Source organism: Sciurus vulgaris (genome assembly GCF_902686455.1).
Source record: "Sciurus vulgaris genome assembly, chromosome: 14".
NCBI lineage: Eukaryota > Metazoa > Chordata > Mammalia > Rodentia > Sciuridae > Sciurus > Sciurus vulgaris.
In genome coordinates this window covers 74,724,173-74,748,585 of record NC_136475.1, presented here as the reverse complement: position 1 = coordinate 74,748,585, position 24,413 = coordinate 74,724,173, and the positions used below count along the sequence as shown (strand labels likewise).

At 35.4% G+C, this 24,413-nt stretch overlaps 1 protein-coding gene across 6 annotated transcripts in view; it reads left to right on the top strand.

The window, feature by feature from the left end:
- LCLAT1 (lysocardiolipin acyltransferase 1) overlaps nt 1–24,413 on the top strand; it is a 191,366-nt gene that overhangs the window by 104,407 nt on the left and 62,546 nt on the right. For all 6 annotated transcript variants that reach the window (XM_079109975.1, XM_079109976.1, XM_079109977.1 and 3 more), the window contains 2 exons: nt 10,261–10,407; nt 16,109–16,225. In XM_079109975.1, coding sequence (XP_078966101.1) covers nt 10,261–10,407; nt 16,109–16,225 — 264 coding nt within the window. The remainder of the gene's footprint in view (nt 1–10,260; nt 10,408–16,108; nt 16,226–24,413) is intronic.

Here is a 24,413-nt window from a genome sequence, read left to right as displayed (position 1 = left end):
AATTTGCAACTCCACTAGCAATATATGAGTGTGCTTTTTCCCCACATGCACACCAACATTTATTATTGCTTGTGTTCTTGATAATAGCTATTCTAATTGGAGTTAGATGAAATCTTAGGGTGGTTTTAATTTGCATTTCTCTAATTACGAGGGATGACGAGCACTTTTTCATATATTTGTTGTTCACCTGTGTATCTTCTTCTGTGAAGTGTGTCCATTTCCTTAGCCCATTTATTGATTGGGTTCTTTGTATTTAGGGTTTAAAGTTTTTTAAGTTCTTTATAAACTTTGGAGATGAGTGCCCTGTCTGAAGTTTGCGTGGAAAAGATTTTCTCCCACTCTGTAGGCTCTCTTTTCACATTATTGATTGTTTCCTGTGCTGAGAAAAAACTTTTTAGTTTGAATCTATCTTATTTATTGATTGCTTTTATTTCTTGGGCTGTGGGGGTCTTGTTAAGGAAGTCTGGTCCTAAGCCAGTGTGATAAGAGATTCGGGCCTACTTTTTCTTCTATTTGATGAAGGGTCTCAGGTCTAATTCCTAGATCCTTGATCCATTTTGAGTTGAGTTTTGTACAGGGTGAGAGATAGGGGTTTAATTTCATTTTACTGCATATGGATTTCCAGTTTTCCCAGCACCTTTTGTTGAACAGGCTATCTTTTCTCCATTGTAAGTTTTTGGCACTTTTGTCTAGTATGAGGTGATTGTACTTATGTGGGTATGTCTCCATATCTTATATCCTGTACCATTGGTCTACCTGTCTGTTTTGGTGCCAATACCATGTCATTTTTGTTACTATTGCCCTATAGTAGAGTTTAAGGTCTGGTATAGTGATACCTCTTCCATCACTCTTCCTGCCCAGGATTGCTTCGGCTATTCTGGGTCTTTTGTTCTTCCAGATGAATTTCATGATTGCTTTTTCTGTTTCTATGAGAAATGTCATAGGGATTTTAATTGGAATTGTATTAAATCTGTGTAGCACCTTTGGAAGTATGGCCATTTTGATATTAATTCTGCCTATTTAAGAACATGGGAGATCTTTCCATGTTCCATGGTCTTCCTCAATTTCTTTCTTCAATGTTTTATACTTTTCATTGTAGAGATCTTTCACCTCTTTGGTTAGATTGATTTCCAAGTATTTTATTTTTTTGAGGCTATTGCTAATGGAGTTCTTTTCCTCATTTCCCTTTCAGATATTTCATCGCTTATGTATATAAATGCTTCCGATTTATGTGTGTTGATTTTATATCCTGCTATTTTACTGAATTCATTTATAAGCTCTAGAATTTTTCTGAAGGAGTTTTTTGGATCCTCTAAATTAGAGAATCATGTCATCAGAAAATAGTGACAGCTTGAGTTCCTCTTTTCCTATTCATATCCCTTTAATTTCTTTAGTCTGTCTAATTGCTCTGCCTAGTATTTCAAGGATGATGCTGAATAGAAGTGGTAAAAGAGGGCATCCCTGTCTTGTTCCAGTTTTTAAAGGGTATGCTTTCAGTTTCATTAAGAATGATGTTGGCCATGGGCTTAGCATAAATAGCCTTTACAATGTTGAAGTATGTTCCTATTATTCCTATTTTTTCTAGTGTTTTGAGCATGAAGGGATGTTGTATTTTGTTGAATGCTTTTTCTGTGTCAATTGAAATAACCATGATGCTTATCTTAAGTCTGTTGACATAATGGATTACATTTATTGATTTACGGATGTTGAACCAACCCTGCATTCCCGGGATGAACCCCACTTAATTGTGGTGCACTATCTTCTTAACATGTTTTTGGATACGGTTTGCCAGGATTTTGTTAAGGATTTTTGCATGTATATTCATCAAGGATATTGGTCTTAAATTTTCTTTCCTTGATGTGACTTTGTCTTGTTTGGGTATGAGGGTGATATTAGCTTCATAGAATGAGTTTGATAGGGTTCCCTCATTTTCTATTTTCTGGAATACTTTGAGAAGTATTGGAATGAGTTCTTCTTTGAAGGTCTTGTAGAACTCTACCGAGAATCCGTCTGGTCCTGGGCTTTTCTTGGTTGGTAGACTTTTGATTCCTTCTTCTATTTCATTGCTTGATATTGATCTGTTTAAATTGTGTATGTTCTTCTGGTTCAATTTGGGAGGATCATATGTCTCTAGAAATTTGTCAATGTCTTCAGTATTTTCTATTTTGTTGGAATATAGATTTTGAAAGTAGCTTCTCATTATGTTTTGTATTTCAATGGTGTCTCTCATGATATTTCCTTTTCCATCATGAATATTAGTGATTTGAGTTTTCACTCTCCTTCTCTGTTAGTATGGCTAAGGGTTTATCTATTTTGTTTACTTTTTCAAAGAACCAACTTTTTGTTCTGTCAATTTTTTGAATTGTTTCTTTTATTTCAATTTCATTGATTTCAGCTCTGATTTTAATTATTTCCTGTCTTCTACTACTTTTGGTGTTGTTCTGTTCTCTTTTTCTAGGGCTTTGAGCTGTAATGTTAAGTCATTTAGTTGTTGACTTTTTATTCTTTCGTTGAATGCGCTCCATGCAATGAATTTTCCTCTTAGTACTGCTTTCATAGTGTTCCACAGATTTTGATATGTTTTATCGTCATTCTCATTTACTTCGAAGGATTTTTTTTATCTCCTCCCTGATGTTTTCTGTTATCCATGCTTCATTCAATAGCATATTATTTAGTCTCCAGCTGTTGGAGTAATTTCTGTCTTTTATTTTGTCATTGATTTATAATTTCATTCCATTATGATCTGATAGAAGACAAGGCAGTATCTCTATTTTTTTTTTTTTGTATTTACTAAGGGTTGCTTTGTGGCATAACATATGGTCTATTTTTTGAGAAGGTTCCATGTGCTGCTGAGAAGAAAGTGAATTTGCTTGTTGATGGATGGAATATTCCATATATGTCTGTTAAATCTAAGTTTTTGAGTTCTGTGGCTTCTTTGTTTAGTTTTTGTTTGGAAGATCTATCCAGTGGTGACAGTGGTGTGTTAAAGTCACCCAGAATTATTGTGTTGTGGTCTGTTTGATTCCTGGAATTGAGAAGGATTTGTTGGATGTACAGGGATGCACCATTGTTTGAGGCATAAATATTTACGATCGTTATGTCTTCCTGATTTGTGATTCCCTTAAGCAGTATGAAATGTCCTTCTTTATCCCTTCTGACTAACTTTGGCTTGAAGAAGTCCACTTTATCTGAAATAAGGATGGAAATCCCCACTTTCTTACTGAGTCCATGTGCCATGGTAAGTTTCTTTCCCATTCTTTTCACCTTTAGTCTGTGGATGTCTTTTTCTATGAGATGAGTATTGTTGGGTCTTTCTTTTTAATCCATTCTGCCAGTCTATGTCTTTTGATTGATGAGTTTAGGCCATTAACGTTAAGGGTTATTATTGAGATATGATTTGTATTTCCAGTCCTTTGGGCTTATTTTTGGTTTTTAACTTGACTTGGTTTCTCCTTTGAATGGTTTTTCCTTTAAGATAGTTCCTCCTTTTGCTTACCTACATTGTTGTTTTTCATTTCCTCCTCATGGAATATTTTGTTGAGAATATTCTGTAGTGCAGGCTTTCTATCTGTAAATTCTTTTAACTTTTGTTTATCATGGAAGGATTTTATTTCATCTTCAAATCTGAAGGTTAGTTTTGCTGGGTATAAGATTCTTGGTTGGCAACCATGTTCTTTCAGAGCTTGAAATATGTTGTTCCAGGCCCTGCCAGCTTTTAGAGTCTGGGCTGGGTGATGGATAGGTGTAAGGCAGGCGATGGATCGGCCAGAGGCAGGCAAATGGCGGATGATAGGTGCCTGACAGTGAGCAGTCTGCATTCAAAAAAGGCGTCGTTATGCTGGCAGACTGCAGGTGATCACAGTAGACAAATAGGGTAAACAGCAGGGGATCGATAAGCAGCAAAAACTGCCTCACCAAGAAACAAATATCCTCTGCTTGAAACCCGAGTTATGGAGTGACAAGGAATGCAGCCCCCTTCTAGTCCATCATCTTGGATTTCCAGTCTTGTGTTCTTACTGATGAAAATATGTTCTGATAAATGGGTCATTAGCTGCTTCTGTTGGTGTGTAAGCATGGCACAAAATTATATAAACCAAAATGACTACAAAGTCACTCGTCAGTATAATTTATGGAACCACTGTCCCACCATTATGTATGTGGTTTATTGTCCACCCATACATTACTCTATGAGACATAGCTGTACAAATTCATGTTAAGATGTCATTGCTCACATAGGACTTTAAGAATAGCTAGACTTTCTAGAGTTATCTTAATTTTTTTTACTGTTATATATTAAGCATAAAGGATGGATGTTTTTCTGTTTGCAATGTTTACAATTTGTAATACCAAATTTCATCCCCTTTGAAAATGAAAACTCTCCCTTTCCCACCCAGCTTCTACCTATTTGAAATGGACTTCCACTAAAATTGCAACAAAACCGCAATTGTCTTTCTCTCCATCTAGTTTGGCAGACCCTCCTTTTAGTTTAACAAAATTTCATGCTGTTTACCTGTCTCATAACTTAAAAGAACAAGATGAATATGTTTCTAAATTGTAGAAGACTTGCCACAAGATTCAGTACCCGTAGCACTTCATTCACTGCTGCCAGTTTCATTTACCAGAGAAGGTAAATGTGCCTCATCACCCCTAGTAACCACTACTCAGCCCTCCTGGAGGGACTTTACTGCCAGTGTCCATCTGTGACTCTTCCAGTTGAAGGTCTCTGGCTACCTATTCTATATAACAGTAAAATCTGAAGTTGTTACCTTCATGGCACACTTTCTGTTGGCCTGCCCTTCTTCAGTGAATTGATGAATTTATGACTTCCTATTGTATGTAAATCACAGTTGCATGGCAACCTCTTCTCTTTGTTGTTCTGTTTATTCCTAAACAACTAAAAACCAAAGATGCATTTCAACAACACGCCCTTCTGGTGCACACAGCCCATCATAGAGGATAAAGGCGCCTAATACTGGCTGTCTTAGCCTCTTGTCAGCAGGGATGATTATTTGAGTCATTCTCACCAAAGGAACAGAGGGAGTCTTGGGAGGCTCTGGGAAAGATTTTCCTCGTCCGTAAGAGAGGAGTTTGATGTGAATGTGCCATCCTGTTCTGCATTTATATCATTGTGAAAGCACTTGATGCCTGGAGCTTCTGTAACCTATGGATCTATCTGGAAGGGAGGGCCTCAGAAATCAAAAAAATGACAGGTAAAAAATGAGATGCTGGGTTCTGAAACAACTTGGGACCAACCAGACTTTATTTTATGTGAGAAACTTAAACCCAAATTATTTAAATCTAGACTTTTAGATTTCTGTTCTTTTAGGCATCCTGTGTCACTTGCTTTCCCTCATTTTACCAAATTGTGAAGAGAAATACCCATTGACTGATTGACTCATATACAGTAAATTTTATTAAATGCTTATCATGAATCAAGATTTTTATGAAAACCATCAAATGAAGTGTAGAAGACAGAGCTTATTAGATATAATCTAGTTCTTTTGCCTAGATGATGTACACACATCTTTCCTTATATTTGGGCACATAATAGATCATTTCATCTTATCTGTTCTACCGGTACTTGAAAAATAACTTTTTGTAATTGTTAATTTTTTAGTTTCAGTTGCCACAGTTGCTTGGGTTTTGATGCATTGAGGGTAGGATTATAGCAAGAAGATATCATGAGAAGAAAGGTTAAATTCAGTTAATTTAATAACATATGTCAGACAACATACCAGGATTCTTTCTAGGATCACACTGAGAATTAAATAATTTGGGGGAATGGTGTTGATATCTAAGTAACTGAACTGAAACTTTTGCTTTGAATGTGGTAGCTGACTTTTGAACACAGTATAAGCCCTGAGCTGCATGAAAATTGACATTTTCCTTGATGGGAGAAATGACTCTAACTTTAAGGTTATCCATTCAGTCATTGCTGAAGTTAATACGATTGGCTACCTAAATTGACTATCCTGTTGATTTGTGTCTTTACTAACATCCCACTGAGATACACATTGCTCCAGACTGCTAAGCATCCCAAGAAAGAGCTGGGAAGCCTGTAGGACTTTGATTGCCCTCAGCTCTGCTGAAAATGAAGGAATTATTTTCCTTGAATTAGTATTAACATTCTGAAATTATCTAAAAGGTGTGCTTTTATAACAGGGTGATTTTAGGAGAAAGCAGTAAAAGAATCTGGGATGAACTTCAGAGTTTTTACACCTGCTTTGTATTTAATGGTAATGCACAAATAGAATGAATCTTACAAGTTCTGCAGGTCAGAATTCTGCTGCGGATTCCATTGGGCTAAAATCTAGGCATTGGCAGGCCTAGTTCCTTTCTGCAGGCTCTGTTTAGGGGCTGTTTTCTTGCCTCTTCCAACTTCCAGTTGTACCCAAGTTCCTTGGTTTATAGCCCCTTCCTCCATTTTCAGAGACAACAAGGATTGGTTGAGTCCTTGTCACACATCCTGTCACTCAAAAATATTAAGTCTTCTTTGGTCTTTCTTCCACTTTTTAAAAAACAATTATTTATTTATTTTTTCGTGGTACTGCCTAATATAGGGTTTCATGTATACTAGATAAGCACTCTACTACTCAGCTATATACCTGACCCTTTTTAAAAGTTTTTTTTTTTTTTTTTCTTTGAGACAGGGTGTCACTGAGTTGTCCAGGCTGACCTCAAACCTATGATCCTCTTGCCTCAGCCTCCTGAGTACCTAAGTTTACTAGTGCATACCACCACATTGGCTCTCTTCCATTTTTAAGGACCCTTGAGATTACTTTGGGTCCACTAGAATAATCTAGGATAATCTCCCTATTCCAAATTCAGTTGATTGACAGTCTCAATTGCCCTTTGCCATGTAACCTAAAATTTACAGTTTAAAGACTTAGGGTGTGGACATCTTGAGGAGACATTGTTATTCTGCCTAATACATGCTAGTTGCTACAAGGATGTCTCTGATCATAGGTCCTCTTGGTGTTGATAATCTTTGTGGAGTGTAGTGAAATTTGCAGTAGGTGTTTTTATCCATTTTTCTCCATTCTGTGTATTTTAAGTTTGAAATTATATGTAGAATTCTTTGCTTTAGAATAGTATTTAATTGCTTGATTATACTTCAGTTTCTATCTTGTATTTTCAGCTAAGGCACATTTGAGACCTAATAATACAGGCATACTACAACAGGATTATTATAGGGAAAAGATCATAAAATGAATTGTTCACCTCCACTCAATGTTTTTAAGAGCCAGAACCTTCGTGGAAATTATTCATTTGAGAAGAAGTGTGTAGAGAGCATTATCTAATTTGTAATGTGAGTTCAGGGACAATAGAGCTTCTCTAACTTAGTCTAAATAGCATTTAATACCCTGATAGAAATTACAGTTCTCTTTAACTACTAATTTATTAATTTCTGGATATATTTGTATAACTGCTATTGGTTGCATACAAGTACACAGTAAATGCAGTGTTTTCTCATGACCTTTGTGATATAATTTTTTTTTATATAAAATTTGCATCTGTTCATAGTACTTTTTATTCTCATTTAATACAGATAGCATTTCCTTGGTCACATCCATGTCCTCTATTCAGAATTGAAAATAATGTTGAAGGGAATAGCCGTCTGTCTCTTCCACATGACTTTTTCCCTCCTGTGTCATATTCATAGTCCCATAATAGATGGTGTATTGAATTAATAAATATGCAAACAGTAGTGATAAATTTGTCCTAGCTTTAGGATTCAGTATTTAGAGCACTAGGAAAGTAGTGAAGATGATTTTATGATTTCCTTAACTATTATTCCTATCTAAACTAAAAAGAGAACAAAAGGTGAATAAGCTTACTTTTTATTGAGAAAGAGTGCATAGTGTAAAACACATTCAATTAAATAGATCTTTGTAGCCAAACTTAAAGCCTAGAAAAAGGGATTAAGTCAAATAAAACTTGGTTCTAAAATTATGGACTAGGTTTGGACAATGGAACATGCCCAGGGATTACTCACATCTTCTTTGGGAAGGCAGTGCTATTACTATAAATGGGATTTCAGAAAGAGGGTGGCCATGGAGCTATGCCAATATCCACAGATTCAGCAAGATGTTCCTGTGACTTTTATGAGAAAAAAGGAGAGAAAAACATTTAAGCAAAGGAAGTAAAAAAGATTTTAAAACATTGGTGATATGTAAATGAACATAAGAAAGCACAGACTCAGTGGGGAAGAATCTGTCTTTCAGAGGTAAGATCCAAGAGGTTAAATCCAACCACTTTATCTCCATTCTGGCATTCCAGGACCATACAGAATGTGAAAAAAGTGTTACAGCATAACCCACGGATGCTGCTACCATTCTTTTTCCCTACCGGGAACTTTTTCTCATTTGAAAAGGAGAACTACACTCAACCTGTCAGTATTTTTCAGCGTAGAACATCCTTTATAAATATGAAAACAGAACCAAATTAGTAGACATTTGAGGAGCATATATGGCTTTAAAGAGAATGAGAGTCTAGTACTAAAAAAATGGAAGTCTAATCTCTGAGTAATAAATGATTCTCTGAGAATTTAAATTATGTGTAATTAATATCCTTAGAGGCAGTTAGGTATATATTGCAGAGAGACTGTTTAGTATATCGTTTATAGTGATTTAAAACAATAGCTTTGTGGCCAGATTGCCAGTGTTTGAAACCTGGTTTTACCACTTACTAGTCATTGTGTCTTAATGTGCCTCAGTTTCCTTGCCCATGAAATAGGGATAATAATTTTACCTAATTTACAAAGTAATTTTTACAATTAATTGAATTAATACATAGATTAGCATCAGCCACATAGAAAATAATACTTTTATTATAATCATATGTACTCATAAAAATTCACTAATATGAAAAGGAAACCATTATAAATCTTGAAATAAGAAATAGAATTGTTGAAGTAAACTCAATTAGTAAGACAAATACAACCAAAAGATCAAATTTCTGTGTTGGACTATCAAGTAAAAGGATTTTCCTTGAATGTAATATCAAATACAAAGATGGAAAGTATGAGAGGAGATATCCATGACTTTTTACATCTATGTGATAGAAGCTTCAGACAGGAAATATGAGAAAAATGAACCAGAGAAAATGAGATTCTCTGGGGTATCAGAGTATATCATAGCATGTGGCACATCTTTATTATGTAACAGTGCTACTTGTTTGCGAGACTGCTATGCATCCCAGCAAGCTGAAATAGTGAGCATTTTGTAAAGATACACAAAACAACAAGAGAGGTGAACTTTCATGGGTAACTAAGAGGTTGATTCATATACTGGTAGAACTTGTGGAGACCAAAACTGCCTTTTATTATGAGTCAAAATCAACTTTAGGTGGCCCAGCTCAGCGGAAGGAAATTCGGACCTCCTGTACAGTTTTCCATCTTTATCTTGCTCATCCACCTCAGTTTCTTTGTCCATTTAATGTTATGCTGTCAACTTTGTTTTCCCTGTGGTCCTCGGTGAAATTTCTGACAAAGAAAGAACATTGGGTTGACCTAGGTAGTTACTGTGCGTGGCCCAAGCTTTCTGTGCCTTGTGGACTATTACACAGACTGGCCACCTTGAGTCTGGCATCTCCCATAGTAGTTCTAGTCTCCATGGCAAAGAAGAGATAGATAGTCACCTGAAACAAGGCTCATCTAGGGCTGCCTCTTCATCAGCAAGGTGCATTTGCCCTGGAGAAAGGCAGCGTGACCACCGTGTACACTCTAGCCAATGTGTTAGTAGCTATTACACAATTCCCCTTTTAAATAAAATCTAAAATGACTACATTGAAAAAAGCAGTTGCATTTAGAGATTGAGTAGTACAGAAAAGGAAATATTAAAGAGAATGCAATAAATGACCTAACACACCTTGCTTACTGCTTTGTAAAACGTATAATACATTTTTTAAAATCATTTGTAGATAGCTTTAAAATGTCCATTTTCTTAGGATTATTAAAAGCTTGAATGAGTTAGTGATAAATATTAGGGAAATTATTGCCTTGATATTTTAATAGCTAGTTTTGGCTTAAAAAGAAATTTTTGAGAATTTATAAACTCCAAGATTATCTTTGACACCCCTTAAAAATATAATCTGGTATATCTTTTATTATGAACCCAAGATAAGTGCTGAATTTATGGCAAATCATGGTTGTTGTTATGATAGTAAATAAGGTAAAATAAAAAACTTGAAATTTATGTTTAATAATATGTGTATAGTGGTAACAAAGCTGTATTCAAATGTTTGTTAAATTTATTCTAGGTTGGGCCATGCAGGCTGCTGCCTACATCTTTATTCATAGGAAGTGGAAGGATGACAAGAGCCATTTTGAAGACATGATTGATTATTTTTGTGATATCCGTGAACCACTTCAGCTCCTCATATTCCCAGAAGGGACTGATCTCACAGGTAAGACACCTGGGATTGAATCACAGAATTTTAAAACACAGAGGAATTTAGAGATCGTCTAGTTAAAAGTTCATATTCCTTGGATGAAGTAACTCAATACCAGCAAGATTACTAGATTGCCCCCAAGGTCACTCAGTTAATCAATAGAACATCAGGCCTGAAATTCCAGTCCTTGGAATTTACTATAGGGAAGCCCAAGTGATTGTTATTATTCACAACTACTATCCTAGAACTTTACTTTTAACCCTCAGAATATATTTTAATATTTCAACCTTTTATCTTTATGTAAGCTGAGTTTTAATATCATATTTTAGGCGAAGTTTGTCCCACCTTACCCGTTCTGTATATCCTCTTGTCTGCTTCCAAGGTATTTATTTATCCTTTAGACTCTTTTTGCCCTCAAATTCTTCTTTATCAGAAAAGAATCTGATAGTAACTAATTTCAATTCTTGGTGATTTAAGTTAACCTAATTATCTTTCTCCTGATATTTAAACCTAATCCCTACTACAGACAGGAAAGGCTTTATCCCTTTCTCAAAAACAAAAAACAAAAACCATCACTTAGTTGTGGAGGGAAGACAGGAGAACATGTTTAGAACTTTTTATCTTCACAGTTGTCAAAAAGATTAAAAACAAAATATCGTATAGTCTGGCCAGGCACAGTGGTGCACACCTGTAATCCCAGTGGCTCAGGGAGCTGAATCCAGAGATTGCAGGTTCAAAGCCAACCTCAGCAAGTTAGTGAGGCCCTAAACAACTTAGTGAGACCATGTCTCAAAAATAGATAGATAGATAGATAGATAGATAGACAGACAGACAAGGTGGAGATGGAGCTCAGTGGTAAAGTGCCCATGGGTTCAATCCCCAGTACAAAAACCAAAATAAAAGAAAACTTCAGTCTGTCATACTTACTAAGTTAGTTTTTTCCATCATACTTATTTAAACCACAGGTCATTTTTATAGATGAAACCTTCTTTTGCAGTCCAGAATGTAAGGTGGATAAAAGTAGAACTACCCCGGTTGAATACTGGGAGGGATAGTGGGAAGAGAACATAGCTTACACAGGAAGCAGTTCTGTAGAATCCTTGGACTTGAAAGAACAAAATTTAACTTTAATACCTTAATTCCAAGAAAGATACAGCAACATATTTAAAGGGTGGGTAAAGGTGTTCTGCATGAGGGAAAACAGACTCAAGCAGGGTAGACAGAAGTCTAAAAGTCACAAGTAGTATGGAAAGGATGCACATGAACTTGTCTTCCAGATCCTTGACACTAAACAAAGAAGGGCAACCCCTAGAGTTTAAAAAAGAACAAGTCAGATGAATATTAATTTACACCATGGACATAATAATTTATGGAACAAACTACCCCAAAAAAGTTCACAATGAAAAATAAAAGTTATAGAAATTTTAAGTAAGTGTGGGTTGACTGAACCGCAACTGAGACTGATAAGGAAAACTGAGGTATTTTGGGAAACATTTACCAAAGATAGCAAGAAAGAGATCTTTGTCTCATCTGTTGCAAATGGAACTGAGCTAAATGAACCGTGGCAACATTTATTTACTAGTCAAGTCTCTAAAATACATGCTTATTGTATAATGTCTGTCTGTTTTTATGGTTAAAATTCTAAAATTAGGATCAAAGAGAATAATATGGAGGCTACCTGTTGGTTAAGCATGAAAATAGATCCATTGTAGGTTTTAAGTTGATTGATTTCCAGTATCAAGCTACCTTCAGAAATTATACTGGACAGATAGCTAATTTAAATTTATAATACTTAGAATGTATAATACCTAAACTTGACTATTGAAATATCAGTTTCATTTGATGGAATATAAAAAGCAATTTACTGAATTACAGCCTGGTTTACTGTTGTGAATGACAAAATGTACACTTAAGAATGTCAGCTTTGGAATTTTATAATAAATAAAAGCTAATGGGAAAAAGTTTGTGTGTTGCTGCTCCTTTGGTACATTAGTGTTAATATGTTCATACATTAGACCTCTAGAATCTATAAAATATATTTAAAATGTTTTTCATTTTTAATTTTTTCTCAGGTTTCTTTTATGATGATGAACTTTACATGTAGTTGCAGGTGTTTGGAGTCCACAGTTGTTCCTCATTGCATATATATTTTTACAAGTTAAAATGGCATTTACATCTTAAGGTCAAATTGCAAAAACCAGACTGTTTACCATAATGAAATAAAAAGTGGGGTTTGAGGGCTGGGGAGATAGCTCAGTTGCTAAGAGTGCTTACCTTGCAAGCACAAGGCCCTGTGTTCAATCCCCAGTACTGCAGTAAAAAAGAAAAAAAAGTGGGGTTTGCTTGTTTAGTTTTTTAATCAGAATTACACCAAGAGTTTTATTGAATCAGAAGAAAATTGTTTGAAAAGGGCTAACAAAATATCTTCAATTTGGAAAATGTACCTGTTAATTAAAAAGTGTTTTTGATTACTGATTAACTTTCAACTTGGATTTTTAAGCCTAAAGAGAATATTTTATAATTTTCTTAAAATTTTGAATTCAGTTTGAGTGCACATTTTCAAGTTAGTCCATTTAAATATGACCTTGCATACGTTCTGTCTTCGTGTATTGCTGTTTATAACTTTTTTCTTGTTAATAATATAATATATGTTAGTATTAGAAAGTTCAGAAACAGAAGAATTCACAAAAATTCTTAAAATTCATAGCCCATAAGTAAGCACTATTTTAATTTTGGTCCATTTCTTTTGGGTCATTTGTTCACAGATACACACATACATATGTGTTAATATGTATATGCATATATATATATAGATATAATCTTAAACAAAATCGGAAAATTAAGATCACACTTTTCTTTCTTCTTTTTCACTTAATGTTACATTGTAATCTTCACATCATTATTTATTCCTTGAAAAAGTTGAGTAGTTTTATATTATATTGGCATATGAGTTAGTATTCTCCAGAGGAATAGAACCAGTAAGATGGTTAGGGAGAGAGAAATTAAGGTTTACTTTATGGAAGTGGCTCTTGCATGGATGCAGGCTTGGCAAGTCCAAAATCTGCAGGTTGGAGCCCCAGGGAAGTGTCTCAAATTGAATTCAAAGGCTGCCTGGAGGCAGAGATCCTTCTTATGGAGAAGGGGAGGGCACACTATTTTTTTCTACTAAGACCTTCAGCTAATTTGGAAGAGGCCTTCCCACCTGGTGGAAGGTAATTTGTTTTACTCTGTCTACAGATTTAAATATTAATTTATCTTAAAAAAAAAAAAATGCCTTCACAGAAACATCTGGAATAATGTTTGACCAAGTACCTGGGTATCATGGCTTAGTCAAGTTGACACATAAAATTAAACATCACAATTGTTATAGTGTACTTTTGAGTTCCAATTCCCTAATTTGGAAATAAATACGTCCAGCCTTTTTTTTAAAAAAAAAATATATTTTTTAGGTTTTGATAGACCTTTATTTTATTCATTTATTTATGTGTGGTGCTAAGAATTGAACTCAGTGCCTCACAGGTGCTAGACAACTGATCTACCCCTGAACTACAACCTGAACCCCTACTTCCAGACTCTGACAGTTAAAATGTTGCATATAGTTCAACACCCTTGTACATAAAAAGTCTTAATTTAATAGATATATGTGCATGTGTGTTTTTGTACAAAACAGAGTTCCTTCTTTCATGAAGTTTATATGAGGAAAGAGATAATAAGTAAGTTACAAAAAGTAGGTCCAATTGTCATAGGTGCTGTGCAAGAAAATGAGGCCAGATAAGGGGAGAGAAAAAAAGGAGGGCAGGATGCCATTGGGTATGAGGTATTTAGGGGAGGCCTCTCCACTGTTTCTGTGTAAGGACTAAATAAAGCCAAAAACCATGCATCTGTATGGGTGAGAAGCCTTCTGGGAATAGGGAAGAACAGCTGCACAGACCTGAGGTGGGGACATGCCTGGCTGGTTTGAGAAGGGCAGAGTGGCCAGCAGTCCTGTGGGGGAAGGAGTGCTAGAGGGCAAGAGTTACCGGGAGCGAACTGATAGGGGGCTGTGGTCAGAAAGCGGGATTACTAATAAGAACAGAGTCTGGGGATGGGCAGGTGAAGTAGGGTCAAGAGGAAAATCTGCAAACTAATCTCTCTCTCTCTCTGATTGTTTCTACTTTCCCATGTTGTGACTGTATATTTCAGAACTATTTGTACCTGTATGCACATATATATATATATATATGAGAATTCAGTTTTGTCTTCAGAATCCCCAGTCTCTGACAAACTGGAAGAGCAAACTAATGGGGGCTACAAACAGTATTTCTGTTGCAAGTAGCTGGCAGACCTTACGTGGAATCAGAAATTGGATAGAATCAGGAATACTACTCATATTTGTGTTGTCTCTGAGATTGCTGATTCCATGTAAGGTCTGCCAGCTACTTGCAACAGAAATACTGTTTGTAGCCCCATGCTCACAGCATTTGAAGATGAATGTGAGCAGCTTTTTACTTTACATGTTTAGGACCTTTCCTTTTTATTTGCTGGCAGTATGTGGGTACTGGATTCCATTTTTTAAATTACACCATGATGTAACACCTCCTTGTAAGAGTATTTGGATATTTTAGAGTTATAGAATACATATATGATTTTGGAGGTTTAGAGGACTTAGTAAATTTACTCCTACGTAAAGTTGAGATGTTAAATTTCAGAGTGCAGCTGAAGATTACAGGTTCTACCATCTACTACCGTCTGCTATCATCAGAAGGGATTTCATGATTTCTCCCAGAAGTTGAGACCAAATTCCTGAACACTTTACTTTTACCAAATATATTTGCTGAATAATGGGTTTGGTTCGTCTTGGAACTTGCAAAGTTACCTCATGGAATGGAAAAAGAAGGTTTTGCCAACAATTGGAACATACTCAGTTCTGTAACTATATTCAGCCAAACCATCTTCAGATGTTTGTACATGATGTGCTAATCATGTGCCCATTCTGTTAAGGAGTGGTTTTGGTTAGTAATATTAGCCTGTTCTTCACTTGAGCAAGGAAGATATTTTACTTTGCATTGAGGGTCTAAATTATTGGGTTAAAAAATGTTAATCTGATATACTTCATTGCTAGTTGTTTCTTTTAGATATCTAGATCCTTATATTTTGTTAGTTTTTAAGTCTTGTTTTATTAGCATTTTTTATTTTAGTACTTGTTTTAATTACATAAGGATTACTTTATGAAAATTTTAGTTTATTAGTAGTTTATTTCAGTTTTAATTATGTATTGATTTTTATGAAGTCTTCTAAAGCATTTAAAAAGATTTGAATATAGATTTCAGAAAGTTTTCATTTAAAAATCTATTGATACCATATTATAAAAAGTTTTAAAAATCTATTAAGTTAGTCTGGAATCTTTGTAAGGGACTGTCTAAAATGTTTTTTTTTTTTTTCTTTATTTTTATTTTTTAATTGTAAACAAATGGGATACATGTTGTTTCTCTGTTTGTACATGGCGTAAAGGCATACCATTTGTGTAATCATAAATTTACATAGGGTAATGTTGTTTGATTCATTCTGGTTTTTTTTCCCTTCCCTCTAAAATGTTTTTATCTTCTCAGTATACTGTACTCAGTAATTGCAGAAAAATAACTGCCATTTTTATCAAGAAAATTCTGCAGTTCTTCCCTTACCTCACTATCTGTCTCCCTTTATTTTATGGTTTCTAATGGTCTGTTGTTTTGTTTAGAAAACAGCAAGGCTCGAAGTAATGATTTTGCTGAAAAGAATGGACTTCAGAAATATGAATATGTTTTACATCCCAGAACTACAGGCTTTACTTTTGTGGTAGAACGTCTAAGAGAAGGTAAGAACCCATTTCAAAATGGACCTTTTTTTTTAATAAAGTGGCAAAATTGCTAAACTTTATATATAGGTCTTTACTTTGATTTCTAGCAATTCATATTGTATAATGGTGACATCTGTGACCCATAATCAGCTTCATCTGGTCATTTCTACATTGTCATAAAACTAACTGTGCCTAATATGGAAAGGTCTTTAACCATTATATGAGAAAAATTATAAACTTATTACTTCTTTCCCTTTGTTCCTTTAGAGTCTAATGTGCTTTTAGATACAAAGTGTAACCTGCTAAGATGAAGCTTCTTAACAATTAAGCACCCATGATTTTAAAGAAATGTATATACATTGTCAGTCCAAAATCCCATGGAAATGGTACATCAAAAGTGTTGACCCCGTTAGTTTGGTTTGTTTTTAAATTGTGTGGTAACAACTCATGTAGCATAGACAAGTGGGCTTGGGATCACATTTTCTGTGAATAGTGAACCCATCTACCCACTGAAGGTCATGAAGTCCATCATCCTTGAGGAGTACGCAGAGTGGCACCAAGTCACTACAGTGCTGATACTTCTTTCTTTCCTTTATCTCTTTCTTTCTTTCCTCTTTTCCTTCCTTCCTATATGGTACCCTTTACTGTAGCATCTAATTTGGATTCATTCTTTTCAGTCACCAATATGGTTTCTATATTTTGTATATTTAATGCCTTTTTAAAATGTATTTCTGATATCATGCAACACATTCATCTACTAGATTGCTCTGTTAACAATGTATGACTTTGGAATACATCTTTTTTGCTACAAAAGACCTTCCTAAATGAAGGCAGGATACATTAATAATAATGAGAGATTATTTTATAGTGGATAAAAATATGTTCATAAAGCCCTCTGTTCTGAAACCTCAGAAATGTTTTAATAGCAAACTGATTCATAACTTTGCTACATATTTAAGAAATGTATATTGCTTAGTCATTACTCAAAGCACTAGATAATAAGCACAAGTAGTAATTTTTCCTGTCAGAACTAGCACCAATCCCCACCCTACTCTTACCCCACCCACCATATATTAGTGAAAAAAGAGAGACATAGATAATCCCTTTTACTTCAGCTAGAAAATGAGATGATAATTTAGATGACTCCATTTACTTCAGCTAGAAATGCAGAAAAAAACATTGAAGATTGTTAAAATAGTAATTGCAGCTAACATTAATTTAGCATTTAATAAGTACTGGGTATTATGGTAGGTGTTTTTTATGCCTAAATTCAATTAATCCTCTTAACAGCCCTGCATTATAGTTGTTACTTGTAATGCAAAACCAAAGCAGAAATTGAGGTGAAGAACCTCATTAAAGTTATTAGAATATAGTTGCCTAACTGATTCGCACCTACACTTAATATTATAACTTGTTGGTTCTTGTATTTATAGTATGATTTAAGTTAATCAGAGCTCCAAAGCATACAGTACCTTTGTAACAATAGTGAACTGGATGCTTTTCTTCAAGAAAGAATTTAAAAGACAGGAAAAAATAGGCCAGATCTTGGAGGGATGGTGATCATAAGGTAGGTGGTTATGATGTTGCCTGAGATGGAGGAGCAGGTGCATGCCATGGAGGCATGAGTTAGGACATTGCAGACAGCTCTGATTTCTGGGGGGTGAGGTACAGGTGAACAGAGAGAACCAAGTTTCGTCAAGGGTCAGAGGTGAAGAGGATTTTAGATCTAGAAAAGACATCTTTTAGAAAAGAAATCTAAGAGTCAGAAAGGGAGGCACAGCATAGCTTTTAGATCTTCAGGCCTATGAAATCTGTTTTTAGCAATAAATTGTGTGAAAAGGATGCTTGCTGTTAAACCCATTATAATTAATATTCCAGTAGAATTCTGGAAACTACATAATAAATTACCATAAAGTAACATCTTTACCGTTCACACTTGAAACTGAACTCAGTGTTGCTGCCATCTTTTAAGCAGTTAGCACAGATGGGTAAATAAGTTCAGAACATCAAGAAGTAAAGGAGAGCAGAAAGTATTGAATGAGAGGAAATGCAAAACAAGAAAAGTTAGTTTCTGTGTCTATTTAGAGTATATTTCACCAAGATTGAGAATACTTGGGAAGCATACTTATCTTAAAATATAGCACCACACAATGTGTTGTTTCTGTCATAGTAATTGCAACAAGTTTACCTTGACTACCTTGATTGTCACCATTTGTGTACTTGCTTTTTATTTCTGCTAGGTCATGAGCTTCTGAAGGATGTAGACGGTCCTACTCATAAGGAACTCAGTCACTATTAATTGTGTGGAATATTTTAAAAATTTTATCTGAAACATAAGACAGTATAATATCCTAGCATGCTCTTAAGCATTGTATATTATTCTGATGGGCATCTGTTATGGGTGATTTATTTCACATGTACCTCTTATCACAGAATCTCTCAGTATGTGATCATGTCATTTTTTTCTCAGTGCTGGAATAATCCAAACTCAGAAGTAAGATGCTAACTTAGAAGAAATAGTTCTTCTGAGGAAGATTTTTTTTTTTTCTGTTTTTTGTTTTCTTTATTTTAATTACACAGCTATAATAAATACATAATGTAGTTGTCAGAGCACCAAGAGTTATTTATATTCATCATCATCTCTGGTGCTTCATCATGTTTAACAATAATAGCTTAATTCTTTTATTTCAAATAAGTAATTATTTGGCCCACCCATTATTTGATTTTGTTGTACATTTTGTAAGTCAGTTACTGAGTTGTAATCATGCAATAATTACTTTCACCACTGGGCAGCACAAGTGTATACGTTTGAAACAACTTGAAATTAGGCTACAGTAGCTATGAGAGAAGGATAAAACACTTGATATTTGTTTCATAGTATGTCTTATTTGAGATAATTTTGTCTTCAAGCTATTACAGTATTCATGGATAGATAAGAATTACTTTTAGATGCTTCTGTGTATATTAAACAATAGAGTTAAGTGCTAGATTTTGTGGCATATTACATAGTACATAGATATTATCCCAAATAATTATTAGATTATTCAGTACAAAGAGATTAGATAATACTGAAATGTCCAGGTAAGGCTTCTGAAAGATGCCGAGTTTCCCTTGGACATTAGAGAGTACTTGCAATTTGGATAGGCAGAGAAAACAAGATGGCTAAGAAAGAATAGAAAACAAGATGGCTAAGAAAAGGCACAGAGTCAGGACCAGTATGGACCTAATAGGTCACCTAGGAAAAAAAAATCAACCTGACAGAGCTAAAGACTGGTTGTAAAACAAGAGACAGTATTTTAAAAGGTTGTTTGGAGCCTTTAGTATCAAAAAACTTAATACCCCAAGTAGTCCCAACTTTAGTTTGTCTCTTTCTAGAGGAAGTAATTTTCCTCTACACATGTTCTCATTTACACTGAGAAAACTGGAAGCAAAAGCAGTAGAACAGTCATAGATAGCTCAGTCTTCATCAGCATTGTCAGATCATTTTAACTTCTTGGACTTTTTGCTTAGTTCACTACTACCTGCTGACAGTCCTGTTTGTTTGTTGTCTCTGGTGGCTTTGTCTAGGGAACCAGCAGAGGCAATCACTGTATGTGGCTCACATTCCATTTGTTTTAGTCAGTGAGCCTCTCCCAGGATTGCATTTCAGTTACCCTTCCTAACAGCCAGCATGTGATAGAGGGCAAGGAAGAAAGGCAGACTGAGAAACTACTGAAATATTGGGTGCATTATATACCATGCACTCTGACCTTTTCACGTGGCTTTTTATTGCTGGAAACCATTTATGAAATACAAGAAAACCTTTCCCTTATGTTTAAAAAAAAAAAAGGTTACTGTACAGTAGACCTTTGACATTTGCTAGAATATTTTCTAAGACCTTTTCCATTTCCTGAAATTTGCAAATATCTTTGTAGATTAGCAGTTGACTTTCTGTTGAGGTCACTGTACAGGGAACAAAACTTGTCTATTGATGGTGATAAATAAAATTCAATAAAATACTGATTAGTGGGTAAGTACTTAGGTCACCCGACTAACTTGGAGATACACACATGAAGCAGAAATTATTCAAATTTGTCTTAGCAGAATAATATATGAGCACATGTTAGAAATCTTAGAGGGTCTCTTCATGTCACATCTTCAGGTTGTCATGATTTAGCTCATAAGTGGCATTTCATTTTTTTTTTTCTCTGTTCATTTTAACCCTCCCTCACCCCCAATAGCAAAAAATATCTGAGCTGCTCATTTAGGACAGATCTTGTCATTGTGTTTAATGAAAAGACATAACCACCTTAAAAAAAATGATGGAAGCCCTATGTTTGTACCTAAAAATACCATCTAACATTTATCCAGTACCTACCTTATGCCAGGGTCTGAGTTGTGCACATGTTTCTTTACCTGTAGTAGAATCACCCATTCAGGTTTGCAAAAACACATGCACCCAGGTCCAGCCTCAGACTTGCTGAATCACCCTAGTGGTGTCACCCTGAGCTCATAACTACCCTCTGCCCTCCAGCTGCCCTCATACATATCACTTAATTCTCCCAAACAGGCCTGGCAGTAGCTTGCCCTGTGCTACACCTCATTAGACTGGCTCCTTTTTCCAAGATTTCTCTGTGATCTCCTTGACTGCACATGAGTTTTATTTAAGTGGAAATATATATAAAGGATTTCCTTTATTGTAACCTCTTAGTTCTTCTGATTTACCAATTCCTTCTTCATTTTTCTCATCCTTAGAGAACACTTGGGAAACACACTTATCTTCAAATAAAACACCAATTATGTAACATTATGCAAATAGGTTGTTTCTATAATAGTAATTTCAGAATGTTTACTCTTAAGTACCTTGACTTCCTTGTTTACTTGCTTTATATTTCTAATAGAGTATAAACAAAAATGATAGTCTTCTTTCAAATTATGGGTTTACCTTTTTCTTTGTTTTAGCCATTAAGTCTCAGAAATAGCTCTGTGATTTGATTTTCTGAACACTGATTATTTTTGTTATAAAAAACATTTTTTAAAGGCAAATTAGTTATAAAGAAGAAAATAAAGACACCCATGGTCTTGACCAGTTACCTCTCAGAAATATTGTGCCCATCCTTTAACATAGTCTTCTTGATTTTTTCAGATATAGCAAACTTAGAATCAAATCATATATCTTGTTTGGTAAAGTTTTTTAAATTAGTACAGTGTGAACATTTTCCCCATCCTTACATAATTTTCCAATATGTTGACATATGCATGGTATTCTACCAGATTACTGTTTAGTCTCTGTTTTTCAAAATTAAAGTTGTTTCCACTTTTCTACTCTTAAAAATAATATCAAAGTGTACAAAAATCTTTGAATATTTCCTTAGGATAAGTTTCCAAATAAAGTTACTGAGTTGAAGAGTATGTATTTTCTTATTTTGAGTTGAACTTGGTAGCCCACCCCTGTAATCCCACCAACTCAGGAGGCTGACGCAGGAGGATGGCAAGTTTGAGGCTAACCTCACCAACTTACGGAACACTGTTACAAAATAAAGAATACAAAAAGGGCTGGGGATATAACTCAGTGGTGAATGCCCCTGGGTTTAATCCTCAGTACCACCAACCAAAAAAAGGAAAAAGAAAAATATTATTTTTATGATCTTCATTCAACCACCAAACCCTGTCATTGTTGCCTTGGAACCATCTCTGAGAGACAGCTCACTTTCCTGTACTCCCCAAGACTTCCTGACTAATTGGTCTCTGGTTTCTCCTTCACTAATCCATTTTAGACTCTGGTAACAGCCAGCCTTCATAAAGTACCTTTCCAGTGTAATCATTTATACATTTGTTTGGAAATTGTTCTTGGACACCTATTTTCTTAAGAATTGTAAGATTTAGAAAACATAATTACAATGCAGCATCATAAGAAATGAAAGTGGAAAGTGTCTTGAGGACATGAAAAAAGGAGAGCCTATCTGTACCTGAGAGGTGGCGCTTAAGAGGTGGCATATGAGCTGAAACTTTAAGAATTGGAAGGCACTTAGGCATTTAAATATTTGTGTCAATTCCATATTCACTGATCAAGACTTTATAACATGATTTTAATCTGCTTTTTAAATTTTCCCACTCAGAATGCTCTTTCATGCAGCATGAGCCAAACTATTTGAATTAACTGGCCATTTCTGACTGTGCCTTATGCTTTTTAAATTTGCCTCAGGCTCTGTCTGTCCAGATTAAAACCTCCAGTGCTTTGCTTTATTCTTTGACCTCCAAATATAAGGATCTTCCAAGAGTTCATTCCCAGTTTCCTTTTCTCTCTAATAGGACTTAGCACAGTAGACCGTTATTAATAAGTGTGTTAATACATTTTACTTCACCTTCCAGAAGGACAGCAAAGACCATCTCACCTAGATTAAAATCTAATGAACACCTTTCCACTTTTATCTTCTTTCCCTTCTTAGCAACATTTGGCATTTTTGATTCTTCTATCTTCTTGATAAACGTTCTTCATATTTTCTCCGTTCTCTTTAAAATACCTTTGCAGGTTCTCCTTACCCATCTCTTCATTGAATGTCTCTGTTTATCATAAGGCATTCCAGTTTTTTTTGTTCTCATTCCCTGTGCTCATGACACCTAACTATAAAAACCCCTTCTTCCTTCAGAGCTATTATGTACCCTTTGCTACTTGGAGGTTCTGCAGGCACCCCAGCTTCAGTATCTACAATTGAGCTTGTCATTTTTGTTGAGACAGGTTTTCTACCTGTATATACTATGCTGCTGTGCTAATGATAATGATAATTGCTAACCCTGAGTGCTTATGTGATTCATATAAATTTGCTCATTAATTCTGGAAGGAGATATTACTATCATCTCCATTTTATGCATGAGGAAACTGAGGTACAAAGAAATTGAATAACTAGTCCAAGATTTCCCAGCTTAAGTGATAGAACTGGGAGTTTGGCTGCAGAGCCTTTGTCTCAGCTAGTAAGGTTCATGACTCAGTTGCTCAAGCCTGAAACCTGGGATTCATTTTTGGTTCACCTCTCTCTGCCTTTCTCCCATACAGTGAAATACCAAACAAGACCTTTTGGTTCACCTCTTAGATGTCTATTTCTGAAATTAATCCTTTTTATTTTTACTGGCATCTTGATCCTAGGCATCTGTTGTATCTCCCATCATACATCATATTACTGCCCAACTGATTTGCTAGGTCTGGGCTTGCCTTCCCCAGTCCTGGGTTCACAGTGCTCCAAGGTTAATTCTACTTTCTTTAACATGGTTTACCAGCTCTCTCTGACCTGGTCCTTGCTTACTCCTCTGGCCATGTCTCCAGTCGCCCCAGTTGCTTTATCTATTCCATCCCTATTGAACCACTTTCCTTTCCCAAGGTGTCTCCACTCCGAATCTTCTCCACCATAGCCATACTCTACTCAGTCTGTGGATTTCACCTGATATAACAGTTCCTTCAGAAAGCCTTCCAGCCATCTGTGGCTTGGTTGGGTGCCTTGCTTTATATTACCCGTATGAGTGCTTTTCCTATTACACCTGCTATATATACATTTTTCTGCTGTGTTATCACTTGTGTAGTTGTCTACTTTGTTCATTAACTGTTTCCTGACCATAAGAATCAAGTCTGTTTTGTTGACTGTATTTTGTTTGATTGTTTTGTTTTGTTATTTTTTCTTCAGCCTTCAGCACGGGGTAATGTATCCTGGCACATTCATACCAAAATGGTGCCTTGTACATAGTAAATACTTTGCTCAGAGCCCAGGTCCTGGTCTAAACCTGGGCCTGGCCTTTTGGTCTTGTTTTTTGTTGTGACACTGTATCCCCTTTTCATGTAGGACTTGCTTTTTTCATGCTATTCCTTCTAAACTGCCCCCAGTCATATGTCAAGTTCCTATTAGTCTCTTGGACAGTCCAAGCCTCTCCCACTTCAAACAATGTCCTGACCTTTAGATTATTGGGGTTCCTTCCTGTTCTCATCATACTCTCTGCATTTGTCTTAATCACTTTTTTCATGTTCTTACAACCATTTTTTTTAATCCGTCACTCCTATTGAACTGTGAGCTTCTTCAGGATACTGTGTCTTATTATTTTTTATACTGAGTCCCTAATGTGATGACAGGATTGTTATAGACACTTAATAAACCTACAAATTTTGTGCAGAGTTTCATGGATGATCTATTTCAGTGTATCTCAAACATATGTATAATTAACAGTGCCCCTACCCACTTCT